General features: G+C 36.8%; 1 protein-coding gene across 7 annotated transcripts; it reads left to right on the top strand.

Annotated features, from left to right (window-relative positions):
* UBA3 (ubiquitin like modifier activating enzyme 3) lies at nucleotides 1-25,462 on the top strand. 7 transcript variants are annotated; one of them, XM_045385891.2, is made up of 18 exons: nucleotides 1-30; nucleotides 209-250; nucleotides 2,445-2,565; nucleotides 4,828-4,908; nucleotides 8,747-8,829; nucleotides 12,327-12,407; nucleotides 16,359-16,402; nucleotides 16,982-17,046; nucleotides 17,354-17,509; nucleotides 18,313-18,415; nucleotides 18,578-18,691; nucleotides 22,897-22,950; nucleotides 23,389-23,425; nucleotides 23,511-23,592; nucleotides 23,918-24,018; nucleotides 24,137-24,200; nucleotides 24,295-24,349; nucleotides 24,673-25,462. In XM_045385891.2, exons 1-18 carry the CDS (start codon nucleotides 11-13, stop codon nucleotides 24,759-24,761), a joined length of 1,392 nt encoding a protein of 463 aa, XP_045241826.1. In that variant the 5' UTR covers nucleotides 1-10; the 3' UTR covers nucleotides 24,762-25,462. The 7 variants fall into 7 exon arrangements, with proteins under 7 accessions (XP_045241826.1, XP_005547636.1, XP_015300825.1 ...); XM_005547579.4 differs by lacking the exon at nucleotides 209-250; XM_015445339.3 differs by lacking the exon at nucleotides 4,828-4,908.
* The last annotated feature ends 1,837 nt before the right edge of the window (nucleotides 25,463-27,299 follow it).

Raw genomic sequence — 27,299 nt, 5'->3', positions numbered from 1 at the left:
GGAGAACAATATGGCGGATGGCGAGGAGCCGTAAGTACCGGGGCTCTGCAGACGCGCAGGGCTGGGCTGGGTTGTGAGAGCGCGGCGGTGGGCGGTTGCCGCCGCCACCCGGGATCCCCTCACCCCCCGCCCCGTCCCCTCGCCCCCCTCCCCTCGCGGCGCCCAGTGTGTAGCGCGATGCTGACCCTTCTTTTATTCTCTCTTTTAGGGAGAAGAAAAGAAGGAGAATAGAGGAGCTGCTGGCTGAGAAGTTAGTGCTGCCGGGAGGCCGGGGCCCTCTCCGGGGACCCCCGCCTCCCCCCACCCCAGGCCTAGGGGACCAGCCGCAGCGGGCCCGGGGGGCTGGGAGGGGGACACCCGGAGCGCAGGCCGCGCGGCCTCATCCCCTGATCCCCGTCCCGCAACCCCGGGGGCCTGGCGGGCCGCTCCCGGTCTCTGCCCGGTGCGGGCATCGGGGCCAGGCTGCACTGCCCCAGCTCTTGCAGGGGCCCTCCGGGGTGCCTGACGTAAAGATTTTGAGGAAGGACCCTTGTGCACTCCTCTTCCTCCATCCCAAATTGTCAGAGCCGTGACCCTGTGAAAAGGCAATCTACCTTAAACACACAGGAAAAGGGCACAAGACCGTTTTGTGACCTTTTGCAAACACTGAGACAGTAGTACTAATTGCAAACTTTTAATGATAACTCTACATGTCAGATATTGTGCTAACCACTCCAGTCATTTTGGCAAAATAATTGACTCTTAAAAGAGGTTGTTGACCTCAAACAGCCTATTTTTCCCACTTACTACACAACCTGTTTCTTATCAGATGCTTAGTTCTATGCTGGTGAGACAGATTTAATCGAAGTGTTTTCTAACCTGGCCAGCGCCACAAAATTTACTCCCCTCCCTGCCTGGGCGGGGAAAAAATACTCTTGCATTGGTTATGGTGAGTTTGTAATTTCCGTGCCAGTTCCCAGTAGCAGTGCTTTGGTCTTTATGTATGTCCCTCAGATAGTTGAATTTCAGCTGCAAGAGGACTGGAATGACAAACTTAATTTCACATTCTTTCCTGCCTTTTATTTCCCTCCCACTTTTACATGAAATCACAAACATTGCTTACCATATCCCATGTACTGTACTGAGTCTGCTATGTGATTCTCTCTCCTCATGGCCGAAATAAGTAGCTATGAACGGCCTACAGATGAGGTTTATGGCTATGAATAATCTGCTCAAGGTCACAGTGCTGTTGATCGTGGAACCCTACACAGCTCAGACATCAAACCTATGGTTTTTATTGCTAGGCAATACTTCTTGGTCCCTTTTGTAAAAATTGGATATTACTAATATATTTGACGGTAGAAACCGTGGGGTTATAGGAAATTAGAAAATTAAAAATAATCACAGCCAAACGTGAATCTTACACGAATTATAAAATAGATGCATTTTGTAGCGGAGTCCCACCTTATTCTGTTGTACGTTCTAAAAGGTTTCTATCTGCCTATCTATATGCCTATCTGTGGCGTAATTGTAACCTAAAACTTTGTGTTTAGTGGCAAGAAAAGCCGCCTCACAGTATTAAGAGATTATTTAATAAATTAGGACCTCTGCTAGGTGCGGTGGCCTCACGCCTGTAATCCCAGCACTTTGGGAGGCCGAGGTGGACGGATTACTTGAGCTCAGGAGTTCCAGACCAGCTTGGGCAACATGGCAAAACCTGTCTGTACTACAAATACAAAAATTAGCTGGGTATGGTGGCACGTACCTGTAGGCCCAGCTACTTGGGAGGCTGAGAAAAGGAGAATCGCTTGAGCCCAGGCGGGCAAGGCTGCAGTGAGCTGCAATCATGCCACTGCACTCCAGCCTGGGCAACACAGTGAGACTCTGTCTCAAAAAAAAAAGAAAAAGAAAAAGAAAAAATAACCTCTATTTCTGAGAAAAGTGTGTGAAAAGTCCTCGCATCAAAATGATTTTTATATTACACCTTTGGAAAGGACACATAAATACTAAATTTGCATCAGACACATAAGCATCAAAATTCTCAAAGTGTGACTTTTTTTCTCTGTTGTATCTCATATTTCCTAATGCAAGTGTGTTGAAGCAACAGATTGAGGAAGTTTGCAGTGATTTTTTTGTAAATACCAAATGTAGAGAAGTCAATTTCTCACACAGACCAATATCCTAAGTTGGACCTTGGATTTCTTTAGGAAACCAAAAACATGTAGACTGATTTATTTCATCCATTGGGTGAAATAAAAATAGAAACATGCAGTTCTTAACTTTAAGTGAATTGTATAATAGGCAAGAAAAAATTTCAAAGCATAAACATAATCACGTTGAATATTTCCCTTTTTATTTGAGCAGGTCTGGTGTGGTTACCTTTTCATTTGGGAATACCATAATAGTTGTAGGTGTTTTTTTTTTCGTACTGATCTTTGCAGCTGAATTTACTGTGTTCTGTGCAGAATGGCTGTTGATGGTGGGTGTGGGGACACTGGAGACTGGGAAGGTCGCTGGAACCATGTAAAGAAGTTCCTCGAGCGATCTGGACCCTTCACACACCCTGATTTCGAACCGAGCACTGAAGTGAGAAACGTTTATTTTTAAATAACTGCTCTAATAGTTTAATGTTTCAAAACTAATAGAATGCTTCCTTTTTAATTTGCTCTTACAATGAAAATACTAATAAAATTGTTTTGTGAAACTAAATTTTTCTTAAAATATGAAATTGAATATTCACAGCTGATTTTGTTTGAATGACTATTTGAGTCATCACATTTCTCATGTAATATAAGTTGAAAGTTTTCGTGAGAAAAATAACGTTATGACCTCATGTAAAAATTTAAAATTTCAGTTTAAAATGCTTTCTGAAACATACTCCCCTTTTGTAGTGCTACTGTGAGAAATTAATTTTGATAGGAATATAGATGTGCTTATTTAAATTTTGGAATTGAATTGGAATGAACATCTTAGCTTTGAGTATAATTAATTGCATGTTAAGAATTATGTGAGTACTAAATAATAGAGGCATAGAATTTTGGACTGATAGTGTCTTAAGGCAAGTGTTCAGTTATATGTGACTTATTTTTTTATTACAGGGTAGGGAAAAGTACTCTATAGCACATCTTTATGTCCTTTTGTATTTATAAAAAGATAATATTTTGAAATAGAAATATTGTGTTACTCCTATAAAATAACATGCAAACTCTTGGTTTGGCCCAGTGTCTCATCTGAATAACTTTCTCCTTTAATGCTGGGCAGAATTGAAAGCATTACAAATAAAAAAAAAGAAAAAAAGATTTGAAAGCATTAATTCTGTCTTTCTTTGGATAATACACCATATTTTCTTGTGCTTCTAAATTTTTTTTTTTTTTTGCCTGATAATTTAAGATTATTACTTCTGTTAAATGATTGTATTTCTGCTGATAAGGAATTGTCTATCTCATGTTTTGTGAGTTTTGCTCACTTTATTCAAAAGGAGATGTTGGCCAGGTAAGGTGTCTCATGCCTGTAATCCCAGCACTTTGGGAGGCCAAGGCGGGAGGATCACTTGAGCCCAAGAGTTCCAGACCACCCTGGGCAACATAGAGAGAACCCATCTCTAAAAAAAAAAAAAAAAAAAAATTAGCTGGGCATGATGATACATGTCTTTGGTTTCAGCTACTCAGGAGGCTGAGGTGGGAGGATTGCTTGACTGCATCTGGAGGTGGAGGCTGCATGGAGCTCTCTGATCATGCCACAGCACTCCAGCCTGGGTGACACAGTGAGACTCTGTCTCATAAAGAAAAAAAAAACAGCCGTTACTCTCCCCACCCCGCCCCCCCCCCCACCTGATGGAGTTTTGCTCTTGTTACCCAGGCTGGAATGCAATGGCAGGATCTCGGCTCATGGTAACTTCTGCCTCCCAGGATCAAGTGATTCTCCTGCCTCACCCTCCCGAGTAGCTGGGATTACAAGTGCCCACCATCACACCTAGCTAATTTTCTATATTTTTAGTAGAGACGGGGTTTCACCATGTTGGCCAGGCTGGTCTTTCCTGACCTCAGGTGATCCGCCCACCTCAACCTCCCAAAGGGCTGGGATTACAGGTGTGAGCCACAGTGCCCAGCCCTGTTACTCTTTTTACCTTATTGTTTTAGTCCTTTAAAAACCTGGGGCAGTGCTTGATCTTCTGTTTTAAAAATTTTTAAACTTTTATATTTTTGGGAAGTCAGTTAAATAACTGAATTTGATGTTCTGTATCCCTTTCCAAAATTTAAAAAACAAACTAGAGATTAATTTTCCTTGTTAAAAATAGCCTTTTAATTTCATACAATAAAAGGCAGTTTAAAAACATTAACGGCTGGACACAGTGGCTCTTGCCTGTAATCCCAGCACTTTGGGAGGCCGAGGTGGGCAGATCACTTGCGGTCAGGAGTTCGAGACCAGCCTGGCCAACATGGTGAAACCCCATCTCTACTAAAAATATAAAAATTAGCCAGGCGTGGTAGTGCATGCCTGTAATCCCAGCTACTGGAGAAGCTGAGGCAGGAGAATCACCTGAATCTGGGAGGTGGAGGTTGCAGTGAGCTGAGGTCATATCACTGCACTCCAGCCTGTGAGCTCCGTCTCAAAAAAAAAAAAAAAAAAAAAAAATTAACATTGAAACTTCTGAAATCATTAGAGTTTTAGAATTCCTGGTTCGATAGAATTCATAAATTTCAAATAATTGATCAAATACAAAGTCTGCTCTTTTTCCTAATTGCATTTTTTCATGGAAACATCAGAAACCATTTTAAAGTTTATTGCTTTATTTATAGTCCTTGTGGTTATCACCCAGCTTTTAATATGCCTTTCCATTCTTTACAGTCTCTCCAGTTCTTGTTAGATACATGTAAAGTTCTAGTCATTGGAGCTGGCGGCTTAGGATGTGAGCTCCTGAAAAATCTGGTAATATACACATATATATAAATACATATTTTTTTCTTCTTTGTGATAAGTAAACCTTACTTATCTGTCATACTAGGAAATTTCTTGTGATTATTAACCTTTTCTCTTGAGCCTTTGTTAGATAAGTTTAGCACGTCAAATTCCAAATAGTAATTAAAATGGTAGAACTTTGGAACTTTTTAAATTCTAAAGCTCTCACCTATAAGGTTATTGATAAAATTTCATACTTCCATTTTTTTCTCTGATCTTTAACAAACAAATTTTGGTTCTTCCTGTGGCAAAACGCTCCTAACTTCAGTGAAGTAAATAACAAAACTGGTAATTCATATTTTAATGTATAGTTTCAAATAATTTATTATTTCTTTTGCTTCCCCAAATAACCCAGCTAGGCGGCTAAGGCATTGCCCAATTTAATATAGAGGGAGACATTGAGGTTTAGAGATGCTGACTGACTTGCTGAAGTTTTTCTGGATTATAGCTATGTGCCTGGAATTGAATCCAGGTCATCAGTTCTTAGTTAAGTGTTCTTTTTCAGTGAACCATTAGGTCATTATATGACCTAATAAGACAATTGTGGACACCTAAGATTTGGGAAAGCTAAACCTTTACTGAACTTATTTCCATATATTTGGAAGTAAATTAAGTATACAATTTGATTTAATTAATTGGTTTCCTTGACTTTTTCTAATCACAAAATAACTTTTCATAAATCTTCATGAGTTTATTTAACACAAATGAGTAGAGGCAGAATTGGTTTAGAGTTATATGCTAGGCTTCTCATTGCTGTGTAGAAAAGTGGAAATGCTGGAATAGACTCTTTAGAACATAAAGCAGGTCACAGCCAGATGGAGGACCCTAATAATTGGCCAAGGGGTTTAAAGTTTAAATATAAACATAGCCACATTAGTTTTATTAAGAAACACTAATGTCACTTGAGTGAAGTTGTAAAAGTTTAAATATACTTCACTGTATTTAATGCCTTGCTGGGTTCTGTGGGGATTATATGTCATCATGGTCTCTGTCTTCAATGAATCTGAAGTTACTGGGGAGATAAATTTCACATGAAATGAATAGCAGTCTGTATGATAATACTCTGTGGTGGGATGCCAAAATGACAGTACCGTATCAAACATAAATACTCTAGCAGTGTGATAACCAAAGACTTATAGAAGGAAAGGGTTTATGGAGGATGGGCATTGGTTTTTGTTAGGTATTATAAATGTACCTATAAAAGTTTCCTAAAGCTTATTAAATTTTGAAGCCATTATTTGCAAATGTGATATTTACTAATTTTAAGTGTAAAATAATTGAAGATTAGATCTGAAGATTAGTCACCAAGCAACTTTAAGGACTGGCCCTGTTCTTTATTGCATTATAGTAATCTTTTACACAAAAGAGGAAAACTAAGGGTTTTCAATTTGACTCCTTGTTTTGCTTATTTAATTCATTGTAAGCCCCCTAAAGGCTCATTCTAATGAAAAAGAACATGATATTAGGCCAGGCACGGTGGCACACGCCTGTAATCCCAGCACTTTGGGAGGCCGAGGCAGGTGTATCACAAGGTCAGGAGATTGAGACCATCCTGGCTAACACGGTGAAACCCTGTCTCTACTAAAAACTACAAAAAAAAAAAAATTAGCTGGGTGTGGTGGCAGGCGCCTGTAGTCCCAGCTACTCGGGAGGCTGAAGCGAGAGAATGGCGTGAACCCGGGAGGCAGAGCTTGTAGTGAGCCCAGATCACGCCACTGCACTCCAGCCTGGGCGGCAGAGCGAGACTCTGCCTCAAATAATAATAATAATAATAATAATAACAACAATAATAATAATACTGGTTGAGCACATATTTATTGAGCCTCCTCCCCCATATGCCAAGCACCATTTTAGATGCTGAAGATACAGCATTGAACAAATAGAGATGTTTGCATTGGTGGGCTCACATTTTAGTTGAATGAAAAAGTAAGTATATAGTATGTCAAATGGTGTGAAGGGAAAAGGTTTACAAAAAGGTGCTGTTTGAGTACGAAGGTGAGCAAATGAGCCATACAGATATCTGTAGGAAGAATATTCTAGTTAGAGAGAATAGCATGTACAAAGCTATGAAGTGGAGCACTCCTGTTTGTTCAAGGACTGCAAGATGGCTGTCATAGCTAGAGCAGAAGTGGGTTGGGGGAGCATTTTTGGAGACCATATCAGAGAGATAATGGGAGATGGAGGAGCTTGGAGTGGGTATCGCAAAAGACTTCGGAGGTTATTGTAAGTGCTCTGGCTTTTACTCTGAGTCATGAAGTCATTGGAGAGATTTATGCAATGAGAGACTTGACTGACTTTTCACCTAGATCACTGAGGCTGATGCATTGAGAATAGACTAAGGGAAGAGCAGGGAGGGGGAAGAAACAGACTAATTAGGAGATTATTACAGTCCTCTAGACAAGAGACAATGTGACTTGGAACAGGATGGTAGCATTGGAGGTGGTGACAGGTGGTCAGATTATGGATATATTTTGAAGATGGAATCAACAGGATTAACTGATGGATTGGTGGTGTGCTGTGAGAGAAAGAGAGGAATCAAGGATGATACAACAGAGTTTTTGCTCTGGGGGCAGGCACCTGGAAAGATGGAGTTACTGCAATGAGGAAGATCTGGAAAAGAACAGATTTGGTTGTTGTGGTGAGCAAGAGTGATCAAGTTTGGTTTTGGAAACTGTTAAGTCTGAGATGTCTGCTAGATGGTCTGTATCTTATAAGATCATCTGAGATCACCAGAACAAAGCACAAGGCTGCTCTGAATTCTAGCCAGTAAAGTAGGAGGAAAACTGAATGAACTGGAAAGCAATTTTTAAAAAGTGTTCAAATTCTCATGAGTGTGGTGACCAAATGAAGAACATGTTTTAGGGTGGAGGAAGTGACCCACCCCACCTAATACCTCAGAAAGGTAAGGTCAGATAGACTGAGAATTGGTCATTGGAGTTAGCAACACGGAGGTTATTGGTGACCTTGACAAGTACAGTTTCTGTGGAGTGGTTGGGGCTAAAGTTTGAGAACAGTCAGGACTTTGAAAGCACAAATATGGATAAGTCTTAAAGATCTCTTGGTACATAAAGGGGTACAGAAAAATGGAGAAATTATTGTCAAGTTATTTGATCATCTAAGTAAACTGACCAAGACCAGAAAATCAATTAGTTATTGAGACTTATTTTTTTCAGTTTTTTACATCTGCTGGTAAATTTGAATGTGGTTGTAGTATTAGAATTCATGGCATTGTTATTGAAACCTAACAGGTTTTTTGTTTTTTGCCTTTCCCTACTTTTTAAATTGCTTGCTCTTGACTCAGTGTCTTTTAAGATATTCCTTTTACATATACAGTCTACCTATGTGTGTGTTTTTATATGTCTTATAATAGTTACCATTTCTGAATTGTGGCATGCTTAATGTTAAGTAAACTAAGATAAAGCTTGTAGGAATTGCTTTTAATAATTATTTTGAAAAAATAATAGCAAGCATAGTAAAATTAAAGTATCCATCAATAGCAGTGAAGCAACAAATTTTACAGATGTGTTTATGGAATTATATACATATGTAAAATAGTTTTAATCTGTATAAATTTTGAGTTGTTCTCTTTTGGTTATAGATTATTTGAAACTAAGTAAGTGTACACTTTTGACCTGTTCAAGAACTCTGAATTTTATATACCTGGCAAGACTCTTTTTCAGCCATTGAATACAATTACACAGAATTTATTACTGGGAATTTGTAGACTTAAGACTACATTGAAAACAAATATTAACATATTTAAATGTGAGGAAACTTCTGCTTAATTGGATTGTTTTTGTTCCCACAGGCCTTGTCTGGTTTTAGACAGATTCATGTTATAGATATGGACACTATAGATGTTTCCAATCTAAATAGGCAGTTTTTATTTAGGTAAGTTTTAATATCTTAGTGGTTTTCTTTTTTTAAGCTCTGATAATCATTTGAACTTGTACATTGCAGTTTACTAATTTTTAAAAATGACTGAGAGGATAATACAAATTTTATTTAAAAAAAAAACAAAACTACTACTCCCATTTTAGGTAAAGTTTTGTAAGAAAATTTCCGGCATCTTGGTGATAGTAGTTATGTAAACAAATACATGTTTTTGTTTTTTCAAAGAGGTCTCCTTCCAAAGGTTTATGTGATTTTGGGGAATATCCTCAGGTTAACTGTGCTCTGAAGAAAGAAAAGAACGGTAGCTCTTCCTCTAGTTGATGTCAGAAGAGAATACTGGCTGGAGTATTAGGCCCTAGTGAGAGATTGGCGGGGATTTGTGAGCCAAGGTTTGAATGGTGACTAGAGCAATAAAGTTGGGAAAGAGTTTGAGCTTTTCCTACAAGGGGAAAGAAAATGGAAAATCGAGGAGAGAAAAACCAGAACCAGTTGGAGTAGAACAAAGAGGGATGGTTACCTTAGGCATATATGGAATATAGAGAACATCAAGGAGTGATTTGTTAAAGATGAGTTTAAGAACAGAAGTAGAGGCCAAGCATGGTGGCTTTTGCCTGTAATCCCAACACTGGGAGGTTGAGGTAAGAGGATTGCTTGAGCCCAAGAGGCAACAAAGGGAGACTTTGTCTCTACAAAAAAATAAAAAAATTAGCCGGCTGTGGTGTTGTGCACCTGTGGTCCCAGCTGCATAGGAAGCTGAGGTGGGAGGATCGTTTGACCCCAGGATCTCGAGGCTGCAGTGAACTGTGTTCATGCCACTGTAATCCAGTCTGGGCAACAAAGCAAGACCCCATCTCAATAAATAAATAAATAAATAAATAAATAAAACCCGAAAAACAAAAACTGAAGTAGGCCATGTATCCAGACATGAAGAAATGTTCATTCATGAATTTAGTATGTAATATTGAGGGGGTTTGAGTAGCTTAGGTAAAAGCATGTATTTGTTAGTCAAAGGATACAGATACATAGAGATAAGGACTTTTATTTTCTCTCTCTAGTTAGTAAGTTTGCGTCTGTTACTGACAGTGCTCAAATTGTTCTGGGTATATAGAATAAAGTTGAGCTAGCCAAAAAGGTAACATTAAATTTTTGGATAGGCATAAAACCTCTACATTATCTTTGTGGAATATCTTAATGAGACTGAAGTATGGATTAAAATAAGTCAAGTTAATGAAGTGTAATTGCAGTGTGACCTTTATGTTTAACTCGTAAGCTTTATTTTTTGTTTGTTTTTTAACCCTTGAAATTTCCCTTCTCTATAGCAAAGTTTGTGGGCTCTGTCCAGCTTGTCAAATTTTGAGTTGTGAATGCTCTGAAAAAGATACCACTGAATTGATTGGTTATTGATACAGGCCATACCCTTTAATTTGTGGCTAAAATGGTTGAAGATGGTAATAATGATATGTAGCAAGTACTTCTAAACTATCCATATTATTCATTTAATCTCAACAACCTCAGGGTAGATTCTTGTGTTCAACGTTAAATAATTTGGGCAGAGTGTCCTGCAAGGATGATGTGTGTGAAAGGCCATTTTATTGAGGTGGAGCAATCTGATCGCTTCATCCTGGAATGCTAAATTAACAAACAGTTCCCAGAAACCATCTAGGAGTTCTTTTGTTTGGGATCTGCTGTAAAAGCACATAGAATATATTACTTAAAATAATCTTAGAAGTCTGCTTTATCCCTTTTACATACCTAAGGAGCTTTCTGTGTGCAGAGCCATTGAATGCAATACTGAAATTAAGTTCTTTGATTTATGACAGGGCCTTTTCTATGTAAGTTAGTACAAAGTGAGGATAAAACATTTACCAAAAGTTTTGAATCAAAAAAGAACAGTGCTTTAGCCTGGCACGGTGGCTTATGCCTGTAAGCACAGCACATTGGGAGACTGAGGTGGGCAGATCACTTGAGGTCAGAAGTTGGAGACCAGCCTGGCCAACATGGTGAAATCCCATGTCTGCTAAAAATACAAAAATTAGCCAGGCGTAGTGGCTCATGCCCATAGTCCCAGCTATACGCTGAAGGCTGAGACAGAAGATTTGCTTGAACCTGGGAGGCAGAGGCTGCAGTGAGCCGAGATTGCGCCACTGCACTCCAGCCTGGGCAGCAGAGCGAGATTATGTCTCAGAAAAAAGAAAAATTGACATGCTAAAGTGTTTTTCTTTGAAATTCCAGATTTTTTTTCTATTAAGCACACGATTTATTATTTTCATTTATTTTAAAAGTATTTACTCTCTGCTAGATATGAAGGAATATGAAGAGAGTAAGAACATGGTCACTTTCATCCAAATAATAGTCTAGTGGGTATCATAGACGTATATATAACAAACAAATATGTTATGAAAAAAGTAATAATGTTCTTATTATATACGTGGAGTGATTTCTCTGAGGAGAATATGGAAATATTAGGAAAGAAAATACCATTTGTATAGAACTTAGAGGAGGAAATTCATATCCTTTCCTATCCATATGTGTGGTTATTATTTAAGAGTGACCTTTTGAGGCTTTATATATTCAGCTTCTTTGATATAATAGTAACATTTGCAATTTTATCTGACACTTTTGGAATTATTCTTTCTTTAAAAACATGGTGCTGGGCGTAGTTTCTCACGCCTGTAATCCCAGCACTTTGGGAGGCTGAGGCAGGCAGATCACCTGAGGTCAGGAATTCGAGACCAGCCTGACCAACATGGCTAAACGCTGTCTCTACTAAAAATATAAAAACTAACTGGGCATGGTGGCAGGCGCCTGTAATCTCAGCTACCTGGAGGCTGAGGCATGAGAATTGCTTGAACCTGGGAGGTGGAGGTTGCAGTGAACCGAGATCGTGCCACTGCACTCCAGACTGGGCAACAGAGTGAGACTCCATCTCAAAAAGAAAAAAACATGGTTACGACTTCTTTTTTTTTTTTTCCATTTTATATAGGGTTCAGTGAGATTTTTTTTTTCATGTAGCTCCTTAGGGGACACAAAGTTTGCTGCTTAATCAGCACACACAGGAAGAAGGGGATAAATGAAGGTTCTTGCATCCCAAGGATGAATCTTATTGTGTATATTTCAGCCAAGACCTGCGGAGTAACACCATAAGGTTCTAAGCTCTAAGAGTGGGATAATTTTTTACAGTGGAAAGTGGCCAGGAATCATAGCATTATTATGCTTTATCTGGGAGGAAGAACACTGTTCAGATTTTCACTTAATTAAAGCAATACTTAATTAGACTTGTCATGTTAATTTGGACCGTCAGCAAGCGTTGACATTTAAGGTTAAGTGACCGTTTACCAAAAGTTATTACTGAAATCAAAATACTTAGGCAAAAATATTCCTTCTAAATTTCCTATAAGTAAACTTACTGTGAATTTATTTTTATGTTTGAAAATAAGTTATGTAGATCATATAGATTTATAATATGAATTATAATTTAAATATTTTTCCTGTAGGCCTAAAGATATTGGAAGACCTAAGGCTGAAGTTGCTGCAGAATTTCTAAATGACAGAGTTCCTAATTGCAATGTAGTTCCGTATCCTTTTGACAAAAAGAAAATTCTTAATTTTTAAAAGCTTTTTTCCTTTATTATAAGAGATATTTAAAAGAGAATACAGATAAGCAAGAGGGAAAAAAAAATCAGCAGTAGTAACTTTATTACCGAGATAACTGCTGGTAACATTTTGCTATCTATTCTTCCAGTCTTTTCTTTACGGTTATATAAGTATTTTTTTGGCCCTGATTTTTAACTTAAGTTTATAAAGCCTGTTTCATCATCTACTTTATTTTGCATTATTGCCCTTAATCAGTATCAATTACATATCTCCTTTACTAGAGTGTAAATTCCTAGACTGGATCCAATTAATCTTTGTTTCCTTATAGTAGCAGACAGAGTAGACAGTCAATATAGTATTAGCCAAATGGAAGGTACTTAAGAGTAAATTTATTTTTACAATAAATATGTCTTTAAAAAGGAGTATTTACACTGTAGTTTGAATTTAGATCTGGAGAACTTTTGGCATTTTATAGAAAGTCAGAAGATGTGATTTCTATGTAGGAAGTCCCACAGAATTCAAAATCAACATACCAGTGAACTTGTGAAAACTAACGTTAAATACAATGCCATTTACAAGTGCTTACAAATAAAAATAAATACTTAGATGTAAACTAACAAGCTAAGTAAGATTTATATAGTGAAAAACTACAAACTGCTGATGAAAGAAATCAAAGAAAATCTAAATAAATGGAGAGATAGTCCATCTTCAAAGATTGGAAGATTAAATATAGTAAAGATGTCATTTCTCTGTAAATTTGTATACATATATACCATAGTTTCTATTAAAATCCCAGCAAAATTGTCGATACAGATGATCTTCTTCTAAAATTTACATAAACAAAGGAATACCTACTACAGTTCTGAAAAAGAAAGTGGGAGGAATCACTATCCAAATTGTAGACTTATTATATAGCTGTAGTAATCCAGACTCAGTGGCATTATCAGAGGGATATATAGATGACTAGAACAGAATAGGGAAGCCAGTAATAGCCCCATATAAGTATGGCCAATTTGTTTTTGATAAAGATGCAAAACAGTTCAATGGAAGAAGCATAGTCTTCAACAAATTGTACTGGAGCAATTTCATATCCATAGGCAAAAGATGAATTTTGACCTAAACATCTTATACAAAATTAACTCAAAATGGATTATAGGTATAAATATAAAATGTAAAATGGGCCAGGCATGGTGGTTCATGCCTGTAATTCCAGCACTTCGGGAGGCCAAGGTGGGTGGATCACTTGAGGTCAGGAGTTCGAGATCAGCCTGGGCAACATGGTGAAACCCCATCTCTACTAAAAATACAAAAATTAGCTGGGCACAGTGGCATGTACCTGTAATCCCAGCTACTCAGGAGGCTGAGATGGAAGAATCGCCTGACCCTGGGAGACTGAGGTTGCAGTGAGCTGAAATCGCACCACTGCACCCCAGCCTGGGTGACAGAGTGAGACTCCATCTCAAAAAAAAAAAAAAAAACCATAAAATGATAGAACTTTAGGGTTTGGTGGAGAGTGCTTAGGTCAGCCACATCAAAAGCAAGACCTGTAAAAGGTGGGGCATGGTGGTGCAGATCACTGAGGAAGCAGTGAGCTTTTGTCACACCACTACAGAGTCCTGGCTGTTTGGGAGGCTAAGGTGGGAGGATTGCTTGATGCTAGGAGTTTGAGGCTATAGTAGGCTGTGGTCATACTGTGAATAGCCACTGCATTCCAGCCTGGGCATGATGTAGTGAGTCATCATCTCTAAAAAATTAAAATAATTTTGTGTAAAAGCATGACCAATACAAGGAAAAAATTGCTACAATGAACTTCATCAGAATTAAAAACTTGCTGTGTGAAAGACTGTCTTAAAGGGATGAAGAAAAGCCACAGACTGGAGAAAATACTTGTAAAGCATCTGACAGGACTCATATCTAGAGTATATAATGAACTCTAAAAACTCAACAGTAAAAAAAAATTCAATTAGAAAATAGACAAAAGATAGGAAGAGATATTTTACTAAAAAGGATGACAAAAGCACATGAAAAGATATTTCACATCAAACCAAGACCACCATGAGCGATACTGTTATACAGCTATTAGACCAAAAAAAAAAAAAGCCAGTGTCAAAAGGTTGTATACTACATGATTCTGTTTATATAATATTCTTGAAATTACAGAATTACAGAGATGGCTGGGTGTGGTGGTTCAGGCCAGCACTTTGGGAGGCTGAGGCGGGAAGATCACTTGAGACTGATTGTTTGAGACCAGCCTAGGCAACAAATGAGACCCTATTTCTGTAAAAACTAGAAAAATTAGCCGGGCATGGTGGCACATGCCTGTAGTCCCAGCTATTTAGGGGGCTGAGGCAGGAGGATCAGTTAAGCCCAGGATGTGGAGGCTGCAGTGAGCTTTGATTGTGCCACTGCACTGTAGCCTGAGTGACAGAGTGAAACCCTGTCTCAGAAAGAAAAAAAATATATAGAGATGGAGCACAGATTAGTGGTTACCAGGGACTAGGCATGGAGGTGAGGAATGGTCTGACTGACTATAAAGACATAGCAAGAGAGAGATCTTTGTTGTGGTAGAATAGTTATGTGTGTTGCCTGGGGTGGTGGTTACACAAATCTATGTGTGTTTAAATGACAGAATTATAAACACACATTGTACCAATGTTCTGTTCATGGTTTTGGTACTGTACTATAGTAAGATGTAACTGGGAAAGGTGCATGGTACCTACCTATACTGTCTATGCAACTTACTTATTTTGAAATCTATATTATTTCAAAATAAAGAGCTTAAAAATGCAAATACAGGCCCCTGTAGGGAAAAAGGAAGAATTGAGTTGGTGGGGGTGGGTTGGTTAGTGGGGGGCACTCAGTCTATCCCCATTATGTGGGTCTGGGAAACCTTGGGTATTTTCTAGAAATCCAGATTAGATTTCTTAGTCTGACTCTTGGTTCCCTGATTGTCATTCCTCCACTGTTTGCGTTGTTTTTTGACCTCTTTGTAGCTGTGGCTTCGGTCTCCTGCTTGCCTAGTATTCAAAGGGAATAGAGGTCTGAATGGCTGAGGGCTAGAATTGAAATTATTGTTCATAGCTTTATTTGTAGGCAAGAATTAAAAATCTAGAGGAAGCATGGATTGTCCCTTTTTTCTCTGTATTGCTTTTAAAAAATTTATAGTGGACTATTTATCTTCACTTTAGAGAAGTAGCATAATTTATAAATTATTAAACAATTGCTCCATTCATTAGAAAAATTAAAACAAGTTTTTGCACACATGTGCTATTAAAACGTTAAGTGCTATATTGACTCACCCACAGTCAATTTTGAATGGGGTTTCCTTTTTAGCCTCCAGGGATGGGAAGACTGGCAAGGGTTTGGTAGGGAAACTTGAAAACTGAGTTAAATGAGAAAGGTAGAAAAAATTCATACTTTGTCTCCTCCCCACAAAAAATAAAAACAGTAAAATCTTTACCACCTGAAAAAGCTTTGAAATTTTGTGTATGTTAAAAAAATGAGCTTTGCAGTAACTCTTAAAATCACCTAGCAAATAGGAACTATAATGTGCATCTTTCCTTCACTAAAACATTTATTGCATCTCTTCTTGATGCTGATGATTGAAGATACACATTCTGCTTTCCTGGGACTTACGGTTTTATACAAAAACCAAAGCAAAGTAGAAAGTATACCTCCTACCAAAGGCATAAATATAATGATATGGGGGTTCAGGAATGAGAAAAAGTAAGTAGTTAGGGGAGGAATGGCAGAAAAGTTTTGTCAGAAAGGAGAGTTGTGTTCATTTAGTCAGATTCCTTGAATTCCACTGATGTGAACATTGATTACTTATTTCTTGTTTTAAATATACGCAGAGTGTGTTCCTTATGGCATTGTCAAATTCATTTTAGAAATTAAAACTTAGCCGCTTAAGTTCCTTTACTTATATTCAGACATTTCAACAAGATTCAAGATTTTAACGACACTTTCTATCGACGTAAGTTTTTTACTTGAAATTAAATGCTCACTAGATTCTCAGAATTTTTTAGTTGGTAGCTGTTCGAATATTGCTAGCTATTTGAAGGCTGTTTCTTCACTTGCTTTCCTCTCTCACAGTTGGCTTTTCAGTAATGTTGCTGATAGACTGAAAAGAGAGTGCTAGTTTTAGCTGACATGACTAGCTACAATTTTCTATGCTGACCTGAATGAGAGTTCACTCAAGGAATAGGAACTCTGAGAGCGTATGTGGGATTACAATAAAAAGTGCTTGTGGTTTTTTGTTTGTTTCTTAGAAAGTGCAAATTATTTTTTGCAAGTGCTTTTTTTTTTTTTTATTAGTAAACTTTATTTTTTAGGACAGTTTTATGTTTACAACAAAATTGAACAGAAAATTTTTGAAAACTTGGGTTCTCATAGAGCTTGGAGCTTCCTTTTCCCACAAACACACAACCTTCCTAATCAACATCCTGCACCAGAGTGGTACATTTGTTGCAGTTGATGAATCTACATTGAAAGATCATCATGCAACTGCATATTTAAAAACTAAAGTTGCTTTTTTTTTTTTTTTTTTTTGTAGAATTTCATATTATTGTATGTGGACTGGACTCTATCATTGCCAGAAGATGGATAAATGGCATGCTGGTAAAGACTTTGGTTTTGTTATAGTTCTCTGAAGTTCTTGCTGCTGTGCTTCACATCCGCAAAATTAGAATTGATATCATATTTTTGAAAAATCAGAGTATAATTTTGAATTAAGCATATTTACTTCATTGTTTATTGCCAGTCATTGGTTTTCAGGTGAAGACACAAATTGTTAATATTATAATCCCTTGATTTGATACATTGGTATTCAATAGCACAACCGACTCATAGAATTACTTGAAAGCATACTTCTTCTTTTGAATTCTTATCCCCTTCTCCATTAAAGCCCTTCAAATTGTTTTCCTAGATATCGCTTCTAAATTATGAAGATGGTGTCTTAGATCCAAGCTCCATTGTCCCTTTGATAGATGGGGGGACAGAAGGTTTTAAAGGAAATGCCCGGGTGATTCTGCCTGGAATGACTGCTTGTATCGAATGCACGCTGGAACTTTATCCACCACAGGTAATCAAAAAAGCACCTGTATTTCTTTTATAGTATCTTGGCATGGAATTAGGGATTAATTATTAAGTCTAGTTAATATTTAGAAATTTTAATTAGAGGTAGCTGTATTTTAAAAATTACACTAAGAAGAAAGATAAAATATGAAATTCTGCTCTATTTGAGGAAAGATATGAACCGAGTACCTTGTTTTGATACTATTCTGCTTTCATACTTTATTTGTATTTTTTATTTGGGGAGTAGATATCAAGTAGAATTACAAAGCTGTATATTGATGTCAAGCTGTAATCTATGTGGTTTTCACCTGTATTTATTTCAGGGAAATAAAGATACCAGGGATGAGAATGATCTTTCCAAGGATGGGGCTTTTTGATTTACATACCCGCTTTAAAGAACAGTTGAAATTTTGAATAATAAATGTAAACAATTTTATGAGTATTCACTTGGGATTCACTTAGCTCTGAATTTGCTTTTGTTTTGGTTTGTTTTATACTTAAATATTAGGTAAACATAACAAGGTCTTCATATTTGAGAATCTGTTCAGTAGTTTTCTTCTCATAGTCTAACAAAGCTTAAATTTTATATACCTTGTAAATGTAAGGCAAACCTGTCTTTATGGGCACGTCAACCTAAGTGACGTGACTCAGATAATCTATAATAGTTTGAGAGGCATTTTTAATGGTATACAATATTTTGAGTTGAAACAAATTATATGAAACTGTTAAGAACTAGATCATAACTGGAAGTTGCATTTTAAAATAATTCATCATTTAAAATTCACTAAAAAGGACAAACTGTGGTTTTAGGTTAATTTTCCCATGTGCACCATTGCATCTATGCCCAGGCTACCAGAACACTGTATTGAGTATGTAAGGATGTTGCAGTGGCCTAAGGAGCAGCCTTTTGGAGGTAATAAACCTAATTTAATAATCTAGGATTACATAAAATACGTATTTTTTCTATATTATTCCTTTGGATAATTTCATTAAAAACATACTGTTTTATGATTACATATTCCTGTCTTTTCTCTCTCTCTCTCTCCCTCTCTCTCTTCGTTTTTTTTTTAAACAGAAGGGGTTCCATTAGATGGAGATGATCCTGAACATATACAATGGATTTTCCAAAAATCCCTAGAGAGAGCATCACAATATAATATTAGGGGTGTTACGTATAGACTCACTCAAGGTAAGTCAGTGAATTGTCATGAATTATGATGTTGGGATGACTTAGGGCTGGGATGCTTTCAGGAGAATAATTGGTAAGTGAGTTTAGACAGTACCGTCCACTTGAAGTTCAGTAAAGGTACCATGTAATTATAGTACTTATTAGCTAGGGGGAATTTAATAAATTTATTGAATCTTACTTACTTAGGCTGTAAGTCATCCAAGTCAAACTGTCCACTTTATCTTCCACTGAATTCATGACCTCCTAGAGACAGTCTGTTTCACATTTGAACAGGACTGTTAGGCAAGTTTCTATATATTGAACAGAAATTGTCTTCAGGCCAGCTGCTGTGGCTCATACCTGTAATCCCAGCACTTTGGGAGGCTGAAGCGGGCGGATCACCTGAGGTCACGAGTTCGAGACCAGTCTGACCAACATGGCAAAACCCTGTCTCTACTAAAAACAAAAAATTAGCTGGGTGTGGTGGTGCATGCCTGTAATCCCAGCTACTCAGGAAGCTGAAGCAGGAGAATCGCTTGAACCCAGGTAGCCGAGGTTTCAATGAGCCTGAGATTGCGCCATTGCATTCCAGCCCAGGCAACAAGAAACAAAACTTCGTCTCAAAAAACCAAACAAACAAAAAAATGGAAATCGTCTTTGGTTTGGTCTGAGTGTTGTCTCAGTACCATATACAATCTAATTCCCTTTTAAGTAATAACTTTTAATATATTGAGGACAGTGATCACATCCTTTGCACATTTTTATCAGTGCCATAAACCTCCCTAGTTACTTTCTTTAACCCTGTATTAGTTCATAAAGGAATAATTGAGACTGGGTAATTTATTAAGGAAAGAGGTTCATTTGGCTCATGGTTCTGCAGGCTGTGTGAGCATGGCACCAACATCTACTTGGCTTCTGGTGAGACCTCAGGAAGCTTTTACTCATGGTGAAAGCTAAGGGAGATGGCAAGGTATGTCATATGACAGTAGAGGAAGCAAGAGAGAGAGGAGGCAATACCAGGCTTCTTTTAACAACCAGCTCTTGCATGAACTTAATATCGCAGGGAGCTCACCAAGCCATGCATGTGGGATTTGCCCTAATTGTCCAAACACCTCCCACTAGGCCCCACCTCCAACACTGGGGATCACATTTCAGTATGAGATTTGGAGGGGACAAATATCCAAACTATATCCAACCCTTTGATATGTTGTACAACTTCAGGTTCTCATGTTGTTTTTCTCTAATCATATTCCAGCTATCCATATTGGTTAACTGGAATATAGTTAGAGAAAACAACTTTTCCTAATTGTTCAGGCCAGCATGCAGCATTATGTGACTGGTCGTATTTTAGATAATAGACTTCTGATAACTGATGCAGTCTTAAAGGAGAGCAGGTATTTATGTTATTGTTTGTTCGTTGTTTACATTGATGCTCTACTTTCGATTCTTTGATGTTACTAGCCACTGAAAGCTGGATGTTTTGTCCACATATACAATTGCTAAGCCACATCTGCCTATTATAAACTTGGCAGTTTGGGGAGTGTCTTTTTTTTTTTTCTTAATATCCAAGTATAGGTCCTTGCAAATATATTCTTAAAATTCAACCTGCTTTTTTCTCTTTATATGTATTCTGCCAACTTACCTGGTGTTTCTAGTTTCCTGTTTTGATAATTATATCTTTTATTTCTTTTTCAAATAATTGATTAAAAATTGTAATAAGACTGAACTGTCTGAGAACAAACATCTGAATCATACTTCTGGCCAGGCCCTTTTAGGTTTATCTCATTCTGTTCATCAGACCTCCTTGAGTACTTTGTATTTCTTTATCTTGTTCACGAGGATGTCATGAAAAACCTTTCCAGATCCTCTCCTGAAGCCTAGGTATACTATCTTTTGCATTTTCCTGAGTTGCTAAGCTAGTCATAGTAGCCAAATGAGGCTACTCCAACATGATTTGTCTAGTAACCAGTCATGCTCAATTGTAGTGATCGATGTTTCCAATCTAGTTACAGTTTCCTTTTTTAGAATTTTGCCCAAGATCATTACCAAATTCACCAGAATGAGCTTTGTCTTCTTTTTGAAAATCTGCCATTTCTCTCCTGTGATTGTTTCCTTATATTTACTGATCTCATAACATCATTTTAAAATTCCATTTTATACTTAATCCTTGTTGCCCTCTGCATTCTCACTACACTGACCTGCTTTGTGTTTCTTGAACACACCAAGTTCATTTGTACCTTAGAGCTTTAATACTCCCCAGTTCCTTTCCTTGGATCCCCTCAGGCTGACTCCTCATCTCTTAGGTGTCTGCTTAGCTAGTTTTCCTAATCATTCAACCTGAAATGACTTCTGAGCCATTCACCATTCTATTTTTTTGGTAATTGCTCAGAACTAATTAATGGTAGCCTCATTCTCCTATGCAAAGAATATTTCATACTTACACTATCTTACATCCTTGCCCCAGGACCAGGACCATTGCCGTTGTTGTTTACAAACAGCTCTTTCCTCAGGTCGTTTCATGGCTGTATCTTTCTCATGGCTTAGGTTTCAGCTCAAATTGTCACCTCTCCAAGGAGGCCTTCCCTGACCATTCTGTCTAATGGGCTGCATCCTTCATTCTCACTCTAACACATACCTCATTTTCTTCATAGAACCCTTCAATATCTGAGGTGTTCCAAGTATTTACTTTTGTGTTATCTCCCCTACCAAAATGAAATCACTATATGAGCAGATACTTTTTTTCACTGCTACTGTGCACAACACCTAGAATGGTGTCTGCAGCATGTGTTACACATATTTGCTAATTGTTAGAATTCACAAATGAATTCAGTGTGTGCTAATCAGGAACTGTAAACTCCCCATTTTAATATGCAGTCTCATTCATCCTTCTTTACCTTTTACCAGGGCTTGGTGTGTACTTTCTAGCCTGATGAATGAGGGCCTCAACAAGGAGTACAGAAAGAGAACTGGAAGTGAAGTTGCACAAGCCTGTGGTTCTATCTGTTCTGTGATTTCCCCCCTTGTTCTCAGTGTAACAGAAAGTTACCTTTCTGCCCACTCTAGCTTTTTTTGGTCAAAGGGCAGGGGTATGGGTGGCAGGGGTTGGAGAAAGAGGGGAGTCCTTACCATTTTGGCAATGTTCTTACTGGGCAGCATCTCTTATACTCTTCACTGTTTGTGACTACCACTTCCTCCTTTCAGTACATCCTGCTACATGTGGTTCACTGGAGAGCTTCCAGTTTAACCATCATGCAGTTTATCTCTTTTTAAATTTCCTCTTCTCCAAAACTATAGAGAATCGTATGGTCACAGTCAACTTTTTAAAAAAGTTTTCCAGCCTTCGTAACTGTCTTTCTTCCATGTCTTCTTAACTACTTGCCGTTTTTCCTTAAGTTTTTGAAACCTGCCTATACTTGGAGTCTTGGGAACACATCTTATAGTGCTTCCTCACACTCTGAAATAATATGGCTACTTTTTCCTGAAGTTTTTGTCTTCTAAAATGAACAATTCAAATATAGTTATAAAGTGGAGTATTTATTTTGTACTTTTAACAAATGGTTTAACGTGGAGCTTTGTTTATTCCTAATATGTGAATAATACTGATGTGAAAAATGTGGAATTGAAGTAGAGAACTGTACTTAATATTTTGTGTAGCCTCAGTTGTAAAAGATAATAAAGGGCAGCGTTTCTTTTTTTGTGAATGTTTGTGAATCAAATGACTGAAACTGCTATAGGAATAATTAGATAACACTTATTCTTCATGGTGTATCAGTTAATATCTGTGTTCATATACCATCCCCACCTCTTGCTAAGTATATAGCTGTGGATAAATTATTAAATTTCTCTCAGTCTCACTTTTCTTATGTTTAAAATCAGAGTAATTAACATGAGGATGTTATTAAAATTAAATAATATCTTATTTAGTCTTTACATTGTGCCTGGAACATAGTAAATACTCTAAATTGTTAACTTTTATGATGTTATTGTTTCACCTTTCTGTAGTACTTACTTGAGAGAGTTTTCTTTGCTACAGTAGCTTAGGATTCTGAATTTACTACAAAATGATGGGGATGTGAAAGATTGTTTCATGGTTAAATTTATTTTCTGGCTTGAAAGTCTGAAAAATCAAGTTTTAGAAAATGGTATTTAATAATCATGCCTTCTAATTTAAGAGAACTCTTTCATTTTAAAGAGATGACCATATTTTAATTGATATATTTTTTCAGGGGTAGTAAAAAGAATCATTCCTGCAGTAGCTTCCACAAATGCCGTCATTGCAGGTGAGGAAAAAAAGGCCATCACGTAGTTTATTTTGCTTCCTTTAGTTTTTGACATTGCTGCAGCTTTTACGTTGTAGGAATTTGATATCTTCTTGGATGGGTTGTGTAACTAAGCTGTCGAAAAAGAACTAGCCATTAGACTTTGCATATTTTTTTCTTACATTATATCTTAAGTTCTCTGCAGTCAAGAGACATTTTAGTTCCATTTGAAGCAGGCCGTTTATTAATCTGATAAACAAGAAAAACATGTAATGTTACTCTATTACTTGAATCACACAAAACAAATATAAAATTTGTTACTTTCTCAGTTTTTAAAAATTGGAATATATCTTTTTTAATGAAGAGCCAATGTAGATTTATCTGTTCTGATTTATAACTGACTTTTAACATGCCTGATTTCCATTGAGTTAAAGAACCTGTATTTTCTCCCCCCTTCAGCTGTGTGTGCCACTGAGGTTTTTAAAATAGCCACAAGGTAATGGGTTTCATTTTTAATATGTATGTAAATCCATGTTTTGACTTGGTTCAATTATATAAAGATGAACATTTTTTCATTACAGTGCATACATTCCCTTGAATAATTACTTAGTGTTCAATGATGTAGATGGGCTGTATACATACACATTTGAAGCAGAAAGAAAGGTTAGTAGTATTAACACATTTTTGATCATGCATATTTTGATTTTTAAATATTATTGGTTAGAAATTTGAACAAAGTCACCCATACATTTTCTAACTTCCAGAACTCTACTTATTATGTATCTTTTGCTTTATAGCCTGAAATAACTCTATAACAAGGTAATTTAAAAGAAATGGTCTATTATGAAAAGCCAGGCTTTAAAGCATAAAAATTTTTTCATAGGAAATATGCATGATTATAAAACAACCTGATTTTTATTTTATTGTTCATAAAGAGACTAGTATTGGTACATGTGCTGCTGTAATTTGTTGTGTATTATGTGTGTAGGAAAACTGCCCAGCTTGTAGCCAGCTTCCTCAAAATATTCAGTTTTCTCCATCAGCTAAACTACAGGAGGTTTTGGATTATCTAACCAATAGTGCTTCTTTGTAAGTATTGTAGATTTTTGTTATGTCGTAAAATCATCTTTGTGATTTTTGAAACCTTAGAAACGTTATCTTTTGATAAAAATGATGTTTGATGCTTCTCTCTCTTCATAATCTTCAGGCAAATGAAATCTCCAGCCATTACAGCCACTCTAGAGGGAAAAAATAGAACACTTTACTTACAGGTTATCAATGTGTATTTTTAATTTTTTTCAGAAAATTATATCAAGTTTTATTTTACTTTAATGTGTCTTACATTAAAATAATTTTGTTTTCTAGTCGGTAACCTCTATTGAAGAACGAACAAGGCCAAATCTCTCCAAAACATTGAAAGGTATTTTAAATAGGGTATTTACTAATTGGTTTTTTTTTTCCTTTTCTCTCTTTTTGGTGAAAGTAATCAGTGCTTGTTCTAGATTTCCTCTTAATGCCTTGTATACGGTCAGGTAATAATTATAACTTTAGACATTAATAGAATTAATTGCTCTTTTAGTAGATTATTTTAAAATCTCTAAGATATCAAATATTACTCTGATTAAAGAGGATTGGATTTTCATGTTTTTCTAGACCATAATACTCTATAGTTTGTTTATGTGTGTATTATCCTTTCTGTTGAGATTTTTTTTGCTTGTATTAATTATATTTTTTCTGTTTTAGAATTGGGGCTCGTTGATGGACAAGAACTGGCGGTTGCTGATGTCACCACCCCACAGACTGTACTATTCAAACTTCATTTTACTTCTTAAGGAAAATCTCCACACAATAGAAAACTTATGGAAATAATATACTTTGTGGATGCTAAGAAGTTTAATTGATGTCATTTTTAGCAATAGTGTTGCTGCGATTTGTCTTTTTTTATATAATGAACCACTCTTTTTTAACTTTGTAACTTGCCCTTGAAGACAGAATTTTGGTGTTGGTGCTTGTAAGCATTTTCGTTAATAATATGAGAAATGATACCTGGAGAGAGAGATTATGAGCAAATGTATTGCTTCTTTTAGAGGAGGAGGCATACACCCTCTTTTGTGTGAATTTTGTTATTATGGTCAAAGAATGCATTCCTAGTTTTCATTTGAGCACCCAAATACACAAAAGATTTCCCTTTAAAGAAAATAAAGAATTAAGTTTTAAATAACATTAAATTTTACAATCCGACATCTGGAGTATATTGAACATAGGCTATTTCTTGATTTAATACTCATTTAATTGTGGCCATCCAAATGAATATTGCAGAATTTATCTTGTCCATAATAATTTGTAAATGGTGTTATAGCTGAATACCTGTGCATGAAAATGGGCAATATTTTCATCTGTTTACTTGTAGTGCCATAGAGGCCAATATGCACAATATTAACTAATGCCAAGATATGGCTGTTTAAAAAATTTAATGTTCAAACAGTTATCACTGATGCTTTTGCACTATTTATTAATAAAATCATATATTGTATACTTCTTTCACTGAAGTTTTTAAAAATACATTGAAGGTAATCAGTAGTTCCATGGTAATATAGGAATAATTTTTAAATGTGTAGCAGAATTACATCAAATTTTTATTTCTCTTAATACTTTTGCTACAGCAATTTCTATAGTAAAAATTTACTGGTTTAATTTAACTTGCTGTATCAATAATATAATTTTTTTTTTTTGGAGACAGTTTCACTCTTGTTGCCAAGGCTGGAGTGCAATGGTGTGACCTCAGCTCACTGCAACCTCTGCCTCCCCAGTTCAGGCAATTCTCCTGCCTCAGCCTCCTGCGTAACTGGGATGACAGGCGCCTGCCACCATGCACGGCTAATTTTTTGTATTTTTAGTAGGGACGGGGTTTCACCATATTGGCCAGGCTGGTCTCGAACTGCTGACCTCAGGTGATCCACCCGCCTCAGCTTCCCAAAGTGCTGGTCAGTGCATGAGCCACCATGCCTGACTATGTTTTTGTTTCTTTTAAGTGAATAAAACTTGAAACAAAATTAAGCACAAATACTAAGAAAGTAGGTGCTAGTATTTTAATATGAGAACAAGTATGTGTTCTCATTCCTTGTTTTTGACTTAGAAGGCAGTTTTCTGTTCAAATGTTCTTTGGTTACTTATGTGTCACTCAAGTTTTCATTAATCTTTCTAGCTACAAATTGACAAATAAGTTTTATTATAAAACCACACGGAATAAATTTATATGCTCTATCTGAAAAGTTACAGATGCAGCCTACAATTTTGAAAGTGAAGGAACTAAAATTTAACACCATATAGGTGCTATAATAATTCTCAAAGTAGCATTGTAAGAAGGTGACTATCTCCATCTGAGAGCTGAATAAATAGTTTTAGATGGTTTAGGTAGGTTATTTAGCCAAAGCTGTACAATTAGAAGTCTTGGAACTGTAATTATATAGCTAATTTCAACCCGAATCTGCCCCAAATCTCCTCTGCAGACTAGCTCTTTGAAAGTACTTGAGTTACTTAGTACTACTTGTGTAAATGACTAAATTGTTAGTTTTAACATGCACATTTTTATTGTAGTTAGACAAAATTATTGGAAGATGATTATAACTTCTTAAGGGGTTCAATCTGATTTTTTAAAAGAAAAATAATTCTTTTTTGCAGAGTTCCTTGCAGTGAGGTAAAATATTCAAATATGGGAGGCAGGCATATAAGGTAAATGACCACAGCAGGGAGGGTGTAATAAGATGAGTGATAGAGGTCTGTGGCAAACTGGAGTGAGTGAAAATTATTGGTGACCACTCTAGCTGACTATTCCCATGCTTGGTATTCATATTTTTCAAAAGCAGCTGGAAATCTAGATTTTTGAATGAAGTCTGGCTTTTAAATGTTGATAGGATTTTGTCTTTAACTTGGGCTCAAACCAAATATAGCTGCAGACTGGATTAGGAAGGCCACCAGTTTAAGGTATTTTTCCATGTCCAAATGTTTGAAGAGAATGCACACAGAAAAGGTTATATTTTAAGTAATATGCACAGTGCACATTGTAAGGATAACAGCTTTAGTGCTTCCTAGGTGTCTTAGTCCATTTGGACTGTTGTAACAAATTCCCATAAACTGGGTGGCTTATAAGCAGCAAAAATTTATTTCTTAACAGTTCTAGAGGCTGAGAAGTCCAAGATAAGGAGCTGGCAGAGTTGGTGTCTGGTGAGGGCTGCTCTTCTGGCTTAGAGTTGGTGCCTTCTTGCTGTGAGCTCCCTTGGGCCTCTCTTATAAGGGCACTAATCCCATTCATGAGGGCTCCATCCTTATCATCTAATCGTCTCCTAAAGGCTCCCCTTAATACTGTCCCA

Source organism: Macaca fascicularis, chromosome 2, assembly GCF_037993035.2.
Source record: "Macaca fascicularis isolate 582-1 chromosome 2, T2T-MFA8v1.1".
NCBI classification, from domain to species: domain Eukaryota; kingdom Metazoa; phylum Chordata; class Mammalia; order Primates; family Cercopithecidae; genus Macaca; species Macaca fascicularis.
This window is presented reverse-complemented; position numbering and strand designations above follow the sequence as displayed.

Excerpts from the sequence above, each read along its gene's own strand:
- UBA3 (XM_045385891.2), top strand. The coding sequence starts at position 11 with ATGGCGGATGGCGAGGAGCC. Across the intron at positions 18,692-22,896 it reads TACGTATAGACTCACTCAAG|GGGTAGTAAAAAGAATCATT; the intron begins GTAAGTCAGTGA and ends ATATTTTTTCAG. Across the intron at positions 23,593-23,917 it reads CATTTGAAGCAGAAAGAAAG|GAAAACTGCCCAGCTTGTAG; the intron begins GTTAGTAGTATT and ends TTATGTGTGTAG.